Raw genomic sequence first — 17,223 nt, 5'->3', positions numbered from 1 at the left:
AAATCCCCCCGAACTGACTTTCTATTTTTACTTAGAGTTTTTACAAAGACTAAACAAACCAGATATAACATATTTGTCTGTGTGAAGCCACTAGTGGGTTCATGTTGCATCCTTGTTTCCTGTCTTTCTGCTAAGCTAACCTGCTGATTAATGTAGTTCTGCAGACAACATTATCAACAACATTATCCTCAACTGGTGCGAAGGAAAAAAGGGACCGATAAGCAAAAACAGCATAACAATTCATGGATTGTTACTAATAAAACAATCCAAACCATATTTGTTGTAGATGCTTCTTCACTCGCTATATCCTACTTGGTTTAACAGTTCATATTTTATTCCTCAATTTTCTGACATCTCCAATGAGTGAATAAGTGGTTTACCACTCCACTTGCAAAAGTATTTTGAGAAATTAGAAATATTTAACTTTTTTGCATTCACTGTATGTGGCAGCTGGATTAAACACTGCTAGTATAATACAATACACCACAAACTGTAGCCTTTTGCAGGATTTATTTTAGGATTTTTGAGGATTTATTGGAGTTTTGCTGTACCTAATAAAGTCATTTAGTCTTTTCTTCTCACCATCATTCCTCCTTATTCAAACAGTCTGCAAACATACATGTACAAATCTACAGTAGATTTCCTTCTCTAGCTCAATCTGTTCTTTTACTTTGAGTAGTAGAACACACAGCTTGTACATTATGTTTTTTTAATCCAGTGATTTATGGCATTTCCATAAAGTTGAGAGACTGTTTTAGAAGGAACGACTCAGATCCTGACTTTTACTGTGTAGTTTGTGTGAAACAACAAAAACACTGAACCCTCCAGTTTATAGAGTGAAGTATTCGTATGCAGTATTCCCTCATGCTGGTACTCCTTCCAGCACTGTGTCGTGGTTGTTTTACAGTAAGTAGGACATGTGGGCTGTTTGCTCAGCTCTGAGGTTACACACGAGAAAACGGCTTTAAATCAACTGCAGACGATGTAAATTAAACTTGTATATAAACACGCTCAGAGAAATATCGATCTGTCTGCTGCAGCCTGTGTTGTTTTCAGTGGTGATGGCGTCCAGCTTTACTGATACCACTCAAATGCAGCATGAAGCCTTTTACTCTCTCTCCCCCTTGCTTGCTTCTCTTGAGGCTTGACCTGCTTTCTTGGCCTTCCTCTTCTCCTCCTCCCCCTCTTCCTCCTCGCTGACAGAGGAAAAAGATGGAGGAAAAGAAGAAAAAGGAGGAGCCGGTTTTATTAATTTCCTCATTAATGGAGAAAGGGGAGCTGGTTTTGTCAGGATTTGGAGAACGGAGGGAGGGAAATCATATTCAAATGTTCAGTGGGATTCCTATTGTCAGGGGAGAGACACAGGGGGTGAGGATGGGGGAGCAAAATGATGGAGGAGGGGGAGGCTAACCTTGACACAGATATCCACTGTTTCACTGGATGTACAGTGAAGCAGGAAGAAATCAATTCAAATGCTCAGAGTTTACAGTAGTTAAAAGACAAACAGACCAGAGCCAATTGGACGCTTGAGCCGAGTGTCACCGTCATCTGTTGCCTGGTAGATTTCTGTGCCCGGAGCTAATCATTGGTCTTTTCTTCTCTCCTCTCTCCTCATGCTCTCCCCTGATTGGACGGCCGCTTCCATCTCCCATCTCGTTGGTGTGAAAACAGGTAAGCGCCTATGAGGTCATCTCTGTCTCATTGTGATGATGATTTTCAGGTGTGAATAGTGAGCTCAGCTGATTAGTGAAAATATGAAGCAGATTTACAACAATCTCCCCCACCTCATCTCTGGCTATGACCTACTCAGAATAAAATAGTTTCTGTTGTCAAACCTTTTTGATCCTGGTGTCTGTGGAGCTAGACAACAGAGGTTTTCACATGTCGTCCTGGACCTGGACCTGGACCTTGACCTAGACCTAGAGTCTGGGCTTGGTTTGATCGCATTCAAATCCAATCTGGTATTTCAGCAGGTCTCGTCTGTCTGTTCAATACTGAAGTGATTCTGAGTGGACAGTTTGTCACAGGCTTCTGAATACAACAATACCCATCAGTTCCAGCTCAGAATGATCTAAATATAACTTATAGGAACAAATGCAAAAACACAATCACACTAGTAATTCATATAGACAACACATACTGTACGATGCTGAAAAACACAAAAGTGTTTCCAGGGACACAAAAAAGTGATAGACACAGCTAAAGCTTAATGCTAAGCTAACAGTACATTTTGTGATATTGACATTTTAATTAAAGCAGAAGTAAGCGATCCGGTCGTTTTTCTGACTTCTTGTCAGCCGATGGAGTTAGCAGTCCCCGCCCTCGTCATGGATCTATTGGTCCTCGTCCCTACGTCACCACATTCACGCGCATCCCTTGGCTGCACACACAGAGAGGACCGCCCCTTTATGCCGTTCTCTCTCCTCATTGGATAAAGGTTGTAGGATACAAGGAAAGTTTTCTTCTCGGCTTACAGCAGAGCAGAGTGACTGACAGACCCGTGTTTCAGACCAAACACTCTATGTAAGTGATTGCCATCGGAAGACAGAACTATTTAAGACTTATATTAACACAAATATTCCGCTTACTTCTGCTTTAACCGAACAAACTCACCTTATTTTCAAACACCACTAAAAGGTAGCTGTCGGGAGTGCTCAGGTGGAGCAGCTCAGATTGAACTTTTTTTTTTTTTATTACACACGCTTCTGGACAAAAAACATGTGCTTCTCTTTTAATTATTTTCACTCCGTCACACCTCGCTGGCTTGTTTACTGATCTTATCAATAAAAAATGGCTTGAAAATGTATTTAAAAAACCACAGCTGTCCAACCAAACCTTGATTATTTCAAATCCAATGGTGTAGAACGAGGAGTGGGACAGCTGAGCAGTGTGCGATGCTTAATTCATGGTATGAAATCAATGTTCAGCCCCATTTCTGTCTACGTGATCTGATTAGCCGCGGTGGGCAATACCGTGACAGTGAATGCATCAGCCAGGCCTCGCTGCTGGGACGGCCGCGTGCCTGTCTGCCTCACTGGCAAACCAGAAGCAGCAGTTAATCAATGTTACAGAATCGAGGGAGGGGGTCTTGACTCAGACGATTGTTTGGAACAAAGGAGGATGGCATCAAATGGCTGATAGAAAGGTGGGCAATTACAGGGCTGATGTGGAGGATTAATCGATATCTTTCTTCTTGCTATGAGGCAGGAAAATGAATATGTATTGACTGGTATGTGCAAGCGTCAACATTAGTTTTGAGTGCCTCTCTGTCGTGGTTGATGGAGTGAATGAGAAGGATGTTACCCGTCTCTGTGATGAGATGTAAATAGGCCAGAGCTCAGTTGTGGTGTCTGCCAGGTCTGATTCGTATGCGAGAGGCGTCTGGTTCATCAGTCTGGTCGGGCAGCTGCTACAGATGTTATCCAGACAGCCACGAAACTCCATCAGAGTCCTGCTGAGCTCCACAGGTGCTTGGCTGCTCCACTGCTTTCATTCTCTGGCCCCGCGCTCCTGCTCCGAGTCTGAAGACGGCTGGTCAACCACTGTTTTTATGTGACTGTAAAATCCCATTTGAGTTAATGGTCTCCTAAGCACTCCTCGGTGTGGAAACACAGGGGTCTCTGTCGGTGTGTGTTCCTGTTGAGTCAGTTTTATTTTCCCTCTGTCCGGCTTCATGAGGTGGATCCATTCAAATCCCATAAATCTCCTGCTGTCTGGATGTCATTAGTCTGACTCAGCAGTTGTGGACTGTGAGAATGGACCTGCCTCTGAGTGTCAGCAGCGGTCTCCTCCCACCACCACCGTGTATCTGCTGCCATTTTTAAGTCCTCATTTATACCAGGAAACAACAAAAACATCTGAGCTGCAGCCTGCAGACACACAACTTTTAACTTTTTCTCTCCAGCAGTGGTTCCCAAACTTTTCACACTCATCGCGTCTTAATGACATATAGAGGCCTCATCCTCCAAAGGATAAAATTGTGGTGAAACAACAGTGGAATTTGCCACTTTCCTTACATCCTCATTGGGGGTGGGTAAACAAACCGTAACTGCTGCGTCCCTGGCTGCAAGACGCACAAATGTTGAGAGTCCGATAAACTGCTTTCCTTTCATCGCTTCCTGGTTGATACAGATTTAAGGAAGGCATGGGTTGTTAACGTCTGAAGGGACATTGGGCCGTATTTCAAAGTAAAATGACATTTGGGTTAAACTGATTTGAATTAAGTTAGCCGGGATTAGCTGCAACTGCTAACGTTAACGGTAACGTTATGTGACGGCGTTGAATCTTCCCACCCTGAGTGACGACGTAAACAAAGATGGCGACGCTGTGAATATGGTCAATAGTAAGATAGGTAAAACAAATACAAGATAGAAATACTAAATATGTAATAGCACGTGACCCATATAACATGTAATAAAAACAGGCCTGTCGTAAGGTGATATTGTGGTCTATTGTAGTCTTATGGCTATAGGCACAAAGGAGCATCTGAAGCATAGAGAAGGTAATCCTCTGGCTGGAAATGCTCCCCCTCTGCCAGAGCTCCCCATAAAGGGGGTGGGAAGGGTTATCCACCATCTTCTGTATCTTGTCTTGTCCCTTGACCTTGTCTCTGCCACCACCTGCTGCACCTGCTGCTCCCCAGCCATAACTCCACTCTCACATCACTGTGTAGAGTAATGTGCTGGCTACTACCGACTGCTAGTAGGAATTCAGTGCAAAAATTGAAGGGCTCCAGTCGCCACAGGAAGTATAGGCAGCTCTCTTCCTGTGTGTTGTCGCTCCAGTCCAGCTCGCTGCTTTGTAGGATTCTGGACTTGCTGCCTAAGATACTGCATTTCATTTAAAGAAATAACAACACGTCAGAGTGTTTCCCCCTGTTTTGCTTTGTGAGATGTGAGATGTGTGATGTGAGACTAATAATATTGGAAGCTTATGAACCGTATCTCTCATCCTCTAATCGGAGGCTTTCTAATTTGATTCTCGTCTCCTCTTGTTCACATGTCAGAGTGGTTGACGTTCGAGACGTTGACCCCATTTTCTCCCGATGGTTCGGCTGCCGTCTCACACAGAGGCTCACTCTCTGAATGAGAACAGGAATATGTGAATAATTGAACGTATGCTCTGATTTCCTCAGCTGAATACCTCCGTGTTATTGTTGTTGTTCATCCACCGACGTGTGGCGAGAAGACACAACATGGAGCCGAGCTCAAAGTGCTCGATTGTGTCTCTATTTATAGTTCAATTTGCTGAAAGTTTCCTCCCACTCTCTTGCTCTCTCTTTCCCTCTCTCCTTTTGTCTGGTGTCTCTCCTGGATCAACCTTCTTTTACCTTCTAGTCACCGACACACAGCCGGCAGCAACATGCCTCTTATTGGCCACATGTAGGTTCCAGGTTTCTTCACCTCCTCTGGCTTTACTTTGACGTGTCAGAGTGTGTGGGTGGCTGAGTGTGGCCTGCAGGTCCTTGACCCCTGAGCACTGGAAGATTTCTCTGTGTCAAGATATTGACCAGACAAGGAGAAGAAGATATCTGTCGCTGTGTCCTGTTGTCAGAGAAGAGCTCAGTCATTCACTGCTGCAGTCTATCTCTGCACCATATTAGTCACACCTGCTTTAGCCTGTAATACATATAAAATTACATCTAGTGCTCCTCCTACATGGTTTTATGAGACCCCAGATATTTTTTACGAAAGGAAGAAACAGCATTTACAAGCTCATCTCACAGAAACACACATGACCCCTTACATGAGGTCACTAAAAAATTGTGACCAATAAACTTAAACTTGGCACATTAGCATGATACTGTACAGTATCCTCATGCAAATTGAACATAATTGTAAGTCCATATGAGAGTAAGTACCTCTAAAACAATATATTAACAAGTTTGGTCATTGTTTATGTTTTGAAGTTCTTTTATATATATATATATACATTTGGAGCAGGTTAACAGTGTACCAAGATTTGGAAGAAATAATTAAAATGTCATGACTGAGGCAAACCTGTCACAGTTCATCACATTTGGGGGGTGGGGAGTGAGGTGGGGGTGTAAAGTGTGTGACTGGTGAAGGTCACCCTATCAACAGCCGACCTGTCAGCACTGATCACAGCTGACTGCCTGTGTGCTGCAGATGGAGGTGGTGGAGTTGGTGCCTGTTCTCCTGCTCTGGGACAAAACCACCTCCAACATTCAGGAATTATTTGACACGTCTGTTGTAGAGTTTCTTTCCCCCTCCAGATGTTTGTCACATCATAAGAGAAAGTTTCAGTTCATATCCTGGAAACTTCCATCCCGCCGTTCCCCTCAGCGTCAGAGTAAACACAGCTATCGTGTCGCTCCTGAGCAGTTGGGGGATGGGGCGAGAAAACAGCAACTGTCTCCTTCTTGAAATGACACAATCCAGAAAGTCACAGTTCAGGTTTTTCCTCCTGCTGGACCAGTGTCGTCCTGGTCCAGTGTCGTCCTGGTCCAGCTGCTGCAGATGAAGCAAATCTGTGATCACCCAGACATGTCAGCAGATTCACATTCAATATTCTGTGGACTCTTCTACCGGAGTCGGCAGCCAATAGGATTCTGCTGCTTCTGTGTGGAACTGTGAGCTCCTCCCACAGTGCAGAAAGTCTCACCTGCCTCGCAGGGCCCATCGGTGTCAGTGTGTTTGAGCTGCACCTGCCTCAACTTTGATCAATGAAACCTGGGACTTGTATTTAGTAGTGAATCAAAATACGTTATTGATCCCTGGAGGGAAGCTGTTCCTGTGCATAGCCTCAACTGAGCTTGTTCTCAAGTAGCAGAAGAACAGTGGGAAGAAAAGCAGAACACCAGGCTGAACAGACCTCAGTCGTTATCATTACACTCACTTGACTCTGTCAAGAGACCTTTCTAAAATCCAGAGCATCATCTGACAAAATATCATGTTGTGATTTTTTTTCTCAGGCTTTTAAACTATAAAGTCGGTAGATTTTCAGGGTAAACCTTAGAGAAGCCAATGAATGACTTCAGCTTTGCCTGCTTGCTGCAGAATGAGTGAAAAGTTAATTAATGTTCGATCTAGGCTGTGTCATCCGCTGCATTCATTCACCGTGCTTGTTTAACCATTAATGCTATCTTATTAGTGCCTTCCAGTTGGCTATGCTAATTCATTCTCCTCCGGGAGCTGTTGGTCAGTTCTTCAACATAATTATCAGCTGCCATGTTGATTCCAGTTAGTCGATACTACGACAGAACAAAAGCTGCTGCCTCACGTCCACATGCAAAATCTCTCTTCAACAAAGATGTAAACGTCAATCAACCTTCAGTCTCATTTATGAGAAGTGTTCATTTTTAGTTTGATATGCATGAAGCTAGTAAATACTACAATACCCATGACCCTCGCTGGGAGTTAAAGTGTGTGGTTAATTGGAAAACAAACAGTGCACCACAGCTGCTTTTGTTATCCCCACTCCCAGGGCTTTAGTACTGTAGGTAAAGGAATTGGCTGCTCAGTGATTGGCTGTTTCTTACAGCAGTGCACTCTGGGATTTGAAATTGACTTGTATTGTAAAGCTGTTGTGTGGAGCCTTTGTCTCCTGTCTCCAACTTCTTTGTGTTCATGGTCGGTGGTAAATGTAGAATTAATCATTTAAGAAGCTTAATTGGGATTTTGAGTATAATTCTCAACACACAACGCCTCTGGCACAGAGAGAGACGCCAGTATCACAAGTCAAGTGGCTCACAGCAGCAGGTCAAAGGTCAACAGATATCTTCCCATGATTCACCTTCAATAAGACACATTTAGAATGTCTGAATAAAAACAGCCCAGCTTTACCCACCCTTGCTCCAAAAATAAAGAGAATATCAGGTGTCAGGGTGCATAAATGCAACATCCCTTCTTTTTTTTCTTTTTTTAAATATATTTTTATATTTATAAATATAAATAAATAAATATTAATTAAAAAAAAAATTCGCCTTTAATTGACAGGATAGTTCAGAGAGAGACAGGAAATAGGAGGCAGAGAGGGGGGGGGGGGATGAGACGCAGGATAGGGCTGCTCGACGCAGGATTTGAACCGGGGCCGCCTGCAGTGAGGACTGTAGCCTCAACACACGGGGCGGCTGCTCTACCAACAGAGCTAAATACCACCCCGACATCCCTTCTTTTAATACACTTTTCACCTCTCTATTACCATGGCAACTAATAAGATATGGGTGCACTATTAATTTGCAATAAGATACATAAAATGTCAAAAGATTAGATCAAAGTGACTGAGCCTCCAACATCAACTGATTCACACACAATTTCCTTCATAGTTGCTCAGCGGTTAATTAGAAACGTCATTAATATTTGCTGCACCCATCAGGACTTTTATGTTTGTTATTATTTTGTTGTTGTTAGTTGTTGTTCTGCCTCTCAGATCTGTAAAACACCTGAACTGACACTGACTGAAGTCCTTAAGATATACAATCTTTCAGGAACTCATCTTGCTTGTTAAAAATGAGACAGGGAGAGATAAAGTGGACATTTCTCAATGTGAATATGTCAACGATTATTACTGTTGGAGCCGGCTGGGTTACATAATGACTCTAATAACCCAGAGAAGCACAATGAAAAATGTCAAGCATAAAGTGTTTTTTTTATGATTTTCGTTATGGATCGAACACGTTTAGCTGTGTTCTGAGACGTTGAGGTGTCGGTGGGGTAATTATGAAACCAGATCACAGCGGCGCAGATGTGGAGATGGGTCATCGTTACAGCCTCACTGGACCCATGGAGATGTAACATACACTAATGTTGTAATATGTCTTCCTCCTCAGAGGTGCAGGAAACATGACTGTACCATAACTATTTTATCTCCAAACCTCAAGATACAGAAGTTAGTGTCTAACAGTCTGTATCACAGCTCATCCCTCACTCGTGGATCAGTTAGAGTTGGTTCATTACCTGATTAATATTAACAAGGAATGGACATTTTCAGTATTATCAATATTCAACTATGTTTATAAGAACTCAATTACTCAGGAATGTTATATTTCATAAGCTCTGTTCCCAGCGGGACACAGACTTTGACTTTATGACAAAGCCTACTATAATTGCTGTAAATAGATTCTGTTGTCACAGTGGTAGCAATTGTATGGACTCTGTAACTTAAGTTACAACATTTAAGGCTGCAGAAAAAGTAGTAGTTGTCATATGTTCTATGAAAAAACAAGGATGAAGATGAAATAAATGGTGGAGGAAAGAATCAAAGGAGGTGACTCAATACAACATAACTTTAGTAGATGTTAAAGTCATCCCTAATAACAGTTCCCTCAAGCTCAACGACCAAATTTACATACCTTACTTGATACAGTAGGAACAATCTTTCAATGCAATGTTCAAAAACATTTCTTGCATTGCCCCCACAGTGTTTTCTGAGTTCACAACCACAGTTGGCATCGTCACCCATTACCAGAGTTATTACATTAGCAGCAGAACCTGCAGCAGGTGCTTTCATGATGGTTTCAGTCCTCATCATTTTTCTTTTTGCAATGCCATCCTCCTCCTCCTCCGTCTCCTCCTCCTCCTTCTTCTTCTTTTTATTCTATTTCTTTGGTTTAGGTGCTTGGAAGTCTAACAGTTTTACCTGATTTAATTTTCTAGTAATTCAGGGAAATGTATCAAGAGTACAAGCACACATTTTATTTAACCCTAACCCCCTAACCCAATTTAAAGTGGAGTTAACATCTTTCCTTAACATAAAGTCAAGGAAAGATCATGCGTTAGTACAGTATTTGCTTAAGTATTTGTACTTTGTTACATTACAACACTGGGTATTTCTTGCTCCTTCTCACTCTGAGCTTTCTCCATCCATCCATCCATCCATCCATCCATCCATCCATCCATCCATCCATCCATCCATCCATCCATCCATCCATCCATCCATCCATCCATCCATCCATCCATCCATCCATCCATCCATCCATCCATCCATCCATCCATCCATCCATCCATCCACTCAGAACCTGTGTGGGGGGTGAAGGTGTGATCAGCCTTTATGGGGCCTTTCGTGCCCTGTGTTGTGGTGAGCTTTCATAGCCGCGCTTGAGCTGCTCTGACAACAAGATCAATGAGAGCTGGTGAATGTCGCCCATGGTGCCATTTCGGTTCTAACTGAAGACATAAAAGAGCCCCCAGACTCTCATATTGGCCCAAACACCCCCGCTGCTCACGGCTCTGGTTGTTTCTTCTGTAAGGGAAATCACCGCAGGGAAATCAACAGAGTGACACTCATCTCCTGTGAAACATATATGCAGCGTGAGGTAATGAAGAGGTGCATATGCGCAGTGGCATTTCTGGAGCCGTCTGCAGACCTTCAGTACAAAGTAAACTCTGGTCCTTGGTGTCAGGGCTTTGATAGAGATGGATGGAGCCATTGTAGCTTTAATAAGACAGAGCTATTGCGTGCTGTGCTGATATTTCTACAAAATGAAAAAAAGACTTGGGAGTCAATTTTATTGTTTTCCGCCTGTTTTATGTTCTGTAAAATTACTTCCATTATGATCACAGACAGACAGATGTCTACTGCAGTATTTCCAGTGAGTTTATATGTCATTTTAAACATTGCTGTTGAGCTCATATCTGAAGACATGATTACCACATCCTTGAAACACTCAACACAGTTTTGGCATCACCATCCTTACAGGATGCAGTTTACCTGCAATTAAATGCAAAACTTTCAAGCTCAAATAAGTTGCATCAGAAGCTTTCAGGATTCTTTTTTATATATACTGTACTTTTCGAATATGTAGTGAAATTTAGAGAAAGATCTGTGAGGACAGGGTTGGTTAGGGTTAAGGAGCTATAAAATAGGTGTTTTGTGTTGTTATTTTCTTGCATCTCTTATTGTTTTAGTCATGACCCATGTGGTGTCTGCCAACAATAATGATAAGAATTTTTCCTTAAAGGGATAGTATAATTTTTTTAAAAGTGGGGTTGTATGATCTACAAATAGGCCTGGGCTGGCGTTGCTAACGGTAGGAGTGCAGAGAGTCTTCTACTGCAATTAAAGTACTTAGGGGCTATTTGTAGATCATACAACCCCACTTTAAAAAAATGCTACTATCCATTTAATGGTTGGAGCTATCTATATGTATATATTTTTTTATTATTCTTTTGTTTCATTGATTTACTTCTCGGTTTATGTCTTGGTGTGTGCTGTTGTCTGTGTGTGTATGTTTGTATGCTGTCACTGTATAGATTAAACAAACTATACAGTTTCTTAATCAGTGAAAGACAGAATCTGCCAAGGTTATCCCCCTGTTTGCAGTCTCTAAACTAAGCTAAGCTAACTGTCAGCGAACTATAGCTGAGAGTGGTATCACTTTTCTCCTCTAACTCCTGGAAACTCTTTTCGGTTGATACGTCCACTATAAAACATTTCCCCTAGCATCATTAGTGTCTGCCCCGTGCATATAAAGCTACACTACTAGAAAACATGATGTTTGATTCACTGCAGTTGAAGGTTGAATAGAAGTTGAAGTCATTTTGTCACATCCACGGTTTCCAAGGTGAAGACTGGACCTGCTCAGTCAGTACATTCACAGCCTCCAGCCTCATTCATGTCGTCCATTTTACCTTGAAATCCTGGATTTAGTTTATCTACAATCATCTGGCTCAGTGGAGTGTGTGGAATCATTTGAAGCAGATTCCAGCAGTGACTCGCACCCCAGAGGATGATGGGTAGCCTTGAGGGTGATGTCATTTATCAAGATGCATGACTCCCTCCTCTTATGTTGTCCTCTTTTCCTGTTTTCTCAGTGTGAATCAGACTTTGATGAAACAACTTCATGTTAATTTAATTTGATGTTTGTGTTTCAGGTCTGGTGAAGCTGGGCGTCCACTGTGTTACGTGTCAGAAAGTCGCCATAAAGATTGTCAACAGAGAAAAGCTCAGCGAGTCTGTTCTTATGAAGGTAACACACATACACACACCTTATTCATGTTTCAAGTCTGCACGTCTTATCACTACAAAACCTCTGATCCCTGTGATAGAGGCCTCGTTTATCAGATTCAGTTTTGTCCTTTTATATCGTGTAAAACATGTTCTGCATGTTCTCTAAATACTGATTTGACAGTGTTTGTTACAGTTTTCTGCCTTTTTATTGTCTCTTATATTCTCTGACACACACGCACACACTTTAGTGTCAAAAAGTGTTTGTGTGTGTAATTAGCTTAGTTTTTTGACCGGTTTACTGTCATCTGAAGATATTTTAGACAAGACAGATCCATCAAGATGGCTTTATTGAGCAGCATGGGATACACAAAGGGTGTGAGTGTGATAATGTGTTTTGGTGTGTGGTGGTGTGATATTTTGAGTGTGTGTGTGTGTGTGTGTGTGTGTGTGTGTGTGTGTGTGTGTGTGGATGAGTCATTGTGAGGTTTTCAAGTAGATTGGACCTGCTTTGATCAGCAGCAGCACATTTTCTGAAGAAAAAGACATGCATCAGACCTCCACTCCTGTCCACATCTCAAATATATGGCACTTACATAGGTGTGTGTGTGTGTGCATGTGACCAGACCATTTACCTCTGTGGTTTTGAGCTTTTCTGTCGTTTTATCCTAATGAGCAGAGTGTGTGTGGGACTCGTCTATCTGCCGTTAAGTCTGGCAGATAATTGGTCATTAACACTGATGTTACTCTGAGCGGAGGCGAGTTCGATTGTCAAGTGCAGTAACATCTCATCAGTGATGTCACAGCAACTTAGAAGTCAGTTTGAAAGCAATCAGTGGCTGGTAAAGGGCAGAGAAGCGAGGCTGTAGCTGCCTGGTTACAGGATTATTCTTATAGTTTTGGCCTCAGTTTCTATCACTAATAACAATGTGGTCAACAATACGCTTCTTGGTCGAAGTCGTGATAGGACGATAGGACATCATTAACTATCATTAATGCAGAAGTTAGGCTCTGATAGTGGACGATGGCTACGCAGCCTCACCCGGTTGCATCATGTTATTGCACCAGATCTGCACACACAAGGTAAGGCCTTTGTTAATTACTTCAAGCCTGAACCTCATCTCCTCATCAACACCTGTTTAACCCGCAGAAATATGAACATGTAGAAGGAGATACTTCAATCTGCTCCGTCTGTCTACAGTCACAGCAGGACCCAAACGTTGTTCTCCGATTAAACATAATATGCAAGTCAAGACAGTGTGCGGGAGCTACCTCTGTTTCAGTTTGTTATGCTGTGTCATAAAATAAGTTACATGGTGTGATTTAGTGTCATTCATCTAAATAAAAGCTGAACTTCAGTACTTCTTAAAGAGGCCCTCAGGTTGGAAACACAGTATGAGTCAGGGGTAGATCTAAACTTTTACTCACTGGTTTAGAAGTTTAACTAATTAGATTACTGTAAATTTCTTCATACACATGAAACAACAATTTAAATGTCTAAATAAAAACCATTCACCCAACCTGTGTCGGCTTACAGCCCAGACACTGCACTGTAAAACTGCTTAGACATTGGCTTTGACGTTTTCAGGGAAAATCTAATATCCAATGGTTTTGTGGTAACACTTCTATGATTTGGGGGAAATTAACATATTTTTATTTTTATTTTTATATATGTGTTTTGTGCACATTGGTACAGGAGCAGACTGCAGCATCTGGTCATGCACTAAGAGTCTTTAAGACCTTATGCTGTAACTTAGTTAGTGGAGTCGCGTCTGTAATTGTTGTGCTGTGCTAAGTCAATGTGTCTAGTGTAATTTCAACCAGCATGTGAACCTTATAGCAATGCTTTCATATCTGTGGACAATAAAGATTATTTGTTGTTGTTTGAAGTGGTGACACTTTGACACTTTGACAGGAGGTTTTGGGGTTAAAACCTCTAACTTGCTCCACCGCCTGAGCCACAGCTGCCCCCTAGTAAACTAACAAAGTCCAGTAGGAAACATGAACGCAAGTTATCACGGGAGTAAAGATAAATGACCTCTGCTGTCATTTCTGGATCAAGCTTCCTCTGCCGTCCTTTCCACTATTGTTCTCCTTTTTGCTCAGTGAACCTTCAGGGTCGTAACACTCCATGCTGGTGCGTTGTCACTCTCCCACTTTCATCTCCATCAGATTATCACCCATCAGAGTGTTGTGTTTGTAATTAGATGGAGAGTGGAGGAGATGAAGGCAGCAGATGCTCGGCTGAAATGATTTTTCTCCCGCTCTCCTTCGCTCGTGTCACAGCTCTGCCTTTCGTGAGCGACGCCCTCCCCCTCCTCTGTCTGTGCGAGGGGGTTGCCCCGCACAGCAGCAGCTTCCTCTAATCTTTTCCCGCCTCTGTCTTATTTTAGGAGATGCCAGGGGCCCCTGTTGTCATGGCAACAGGCAGCCATTGGCTCAGGTTATGGCCGTTGTGTGCGCTCGCACAATAAAATCTTACTGGCCACCTAAATATATAAATATAAATGAAGAAGAGGTAAAAAAAAACAACAACAACAAAAAAAAACGGAATATCTTTGACAGAGTGGCGTGTTACATACATATGTGATGTTCACCGGCTCTCGCTCCTCCTCCTTCATCTGGCGTTTTGAAGAGACCCTACTTTGTCCCATTTAGTTTGACATTTTCACAGAGCTGCAGGTTCACTTTTTTTTGTCTCCTTCGTTCTTTCTCTTGCATCTTTTATCTCCATGTTTGCAAAGCACTGGATGAATTCTTTTGAGGTTTAGCATATGAATGTATCCTCTGTTCACAATACAAGACACATTTACATTTCCCTTGTTCATTGTTACACATGGAACCTCTTAAAGGAATAACTCAAACCATTAACATATAAATACATTTTGTTTTTGTTTTGTTTTTTTTCCTTTTTAGATCTTTATCCATGACTGATACAGTTTAGATCCAATTCTTCAAGTTTTCCCATTGGCTGAACTGAACACTTGCGCTCAGGTTTCCAGTGTACTTTGAAGGGAAAGGAGAAGGTGCTCAAGGGAAAACAAACAGCATTGCTTGTTTCTTGAAAGAAAACCACGACTATGTTTAGCTGCTAAAGAACAAAGTGAGCTTTGACTCTTGTCTGTGAGGAGCTGTGAAACTGCTGTGACACTGACTCAGTTCAGATCTCCCAACATCCTTCACTGGCAAAGTGGTTTGTGGACTTGAACCTTGAACCTTTATAACAGTATAACCCCTGCACAGGAAAGAAAACTATAAGTGCTATAAGTCAGAGGACTTAAGTTTGTCCATCAGTCCTGTTTTCCTGAAATTCTTCCAGTTTGATAGAAATGTACATTTGGAAAGATGAACTCATTCGATTTTGGTCAAAGGTCACCAGGTTTTTGGCCATAACTCATGAATGTATTGATTATTAGGACCCAACTGATGTAGATATTAGGGAGTAAAAGCCAGATAATCCATTGATTGTCTGATATTACTCATCTTTACTAATTTGCCTCTAATGGGTAATAACGAAGGTTACGATATTGTAACCCTAGTTATATTAACACAGGCGGAGCCCTCTACTGGACTCTATGGGTATATCTCTCCTCCAATCGTGTACGCGCGATGGCCCACTGAAATTTGCATGTACGTAGCCGGCCAGTATGGCGTGCCTACCTTTCCCGCCCTTTAGCGGGCTATATAAGCAGATGCACTGCCAGCTGCCCTCATTCCACCAAACTTCAGCGTAAGGCGAAAGAGCGGCAGGGCCCTAAGTAGAGGGCTCCGCCTGTGTTAATATAACTAGGGTTACAATATCGTAACCTTCGTTATATCTCACACAGGCTTCGCCCTCTACTGGACTCTATGGGTACAGTAGGCGAAGCCAGATTTATGTACTCCCTGCCGCGGGAGAGGCTCCGCCCACTGACCACACCAGCTACCGGTTAGGTACCAAGACCCAGTCACCACTTTATTAATCTTAACCACCGTATGGAGTGATAACGGGTCCAACTTTATCCCAGTTAGCAGCACCTGGCTAGGCTGGGTGAAGTTGTGGTCTAACCTCGCAGGGGTCTCAACCCTAGACCTCCTGCGCACCTCATTGACAGTGTCCTAGCAGAGCACAGTCCAATGCAGGTGCATGACACCCTGTGGGGATCAAGTATTTAAAACACTTGACACATCCTTCCTCTCACATGTCCTGTGACCCTACAGTGAGCACAGACCTGGAGAAGGAGCCTGATACATCCAAGAGATAGAACCTTATTAACGGGCAGGGTGAAGACCACGATGCCGCCGTACATATGTCCTCAACACTCGCACCACTGAACAGGGCCGTAGACGTTGCCACACTTCTTGTGGAGTGCGCCCGGACCACAGTGGGCGGCTCTCGACCCGCTTGACTGTAGGCTGAGAGGATGCATTCACACAGCCACCTCGCCAAGCGTTTCTTGGACAGGGCTCTGCCAGCCGTCCCGTCACCATAACACACAAACAACTGGTCGGTGTTCCTGACAGTGGCTGTTCGGTCGACATAGTATGTCAACGCATGCACAGGGCATAGGAGATGCAGTTTCGCCTCCCTCGAATCCTCATGAGGGGGAGGGTGAAAAGCCTCCAACTGGATGATTCTGGACCGAAATGAGCTCCTTATGTTCTTAGGAAGAAAGGAGGGCTTTGGTTTAAGGATGGCACCACTGCGGTCCCCGCGAAGGAGTAAACAACTCGGGTGGACTGACAGGGCACACAATTCGCTCACTCTCTTGGCTGACGTCAGAGCAAGAAGCAACGCTGTCTTGAACGACAACACCTTTAAGGAGGAGCGTTCCAAAGGCTCATAGGGGTCCCTTGTGAGGGCCTCGAGCACCAGTGGAAATTCCCACTGTGGTACAGAAGTGCGTGCCACTGGTCATAGCCTTCTGACCCCCTGCAGGAACCGTTTTACCAGAGGGTGGGCGAAGACTGGACCTCCGCCCAACCCCTCATGGCATGATGAGATGGCTGCAGCGTAAACCATAACAGTCGCGTGAGACAGCCCTCTATCAACCAAAAGCTGTAGAAAGGAGTGTCCCCCACTGAACATGTCAGTGGGTCCACTTCCCTCTCTTCGCACCAATGCTGGAAACCCAACCACTTAGCCCTGTAACAGGCAATGGTGGATCCAGCCCTAGCCGCTTGGATGGTTTTCACCACCTGCGCAGTCAGCCCAGCCCGCATTAGCCTGTCCCTTTCAGGGGCCAGGCTTGAAGCGGCTGGCCCAGGATCGGCAGCGCCTGTATCGCGCCTGCCTCCTGTGACAGTGCCCCCCGGATTTGGGGAATGGGCCGTGGT

The 17,223-nt window shown here is 43.4% G+C and overlaps 1 protein-coding gene across 15 annotated transcripts in view; it reads left to right on the top strand.

Moving 5' to 3' along the window:
* Positions 1-17,223, top strand: part of LOC146990126 (serine/threonine-protein kinase BRSK2-like) — a 139,574-nt gene that overhangs the window by 53,983 nt on the left and 68,368 nt on the right. For all 15 annotated transcript variants that reach the window (XM_085769161.1, XM_085769154.1, XM_085769147.1 and 12 more), the window contains exon 2: positions 11,835-11,929. In XM_085769161.1, the coding sequence (XP_085625287.1) occupies positions 11,835-11,929 (95 nt within the window). The remainder of the gene's footprint in view (positions 1-11,834; positions 11,930-17,223) is intronic.

The sequence above is a fragment of the Trachurus japonicus genome, chromosome 3, assembly GCF_045865225.1.
Source record: "Trachurus japonicus isolate A0001 chromosome 3, Traja_1.0".
Lineage (NCBI taxonomy): Eukaryota > Metazoa > Chordata > Actinopteri > Carangiformes > Carangidae > Trachurus > Trachurus japonicus.
The sequence above is the reverse complement of the archived record's forward strand: the minus strand, read 5'-3'. Positions and strand labels throughout refer to the sequence as shown.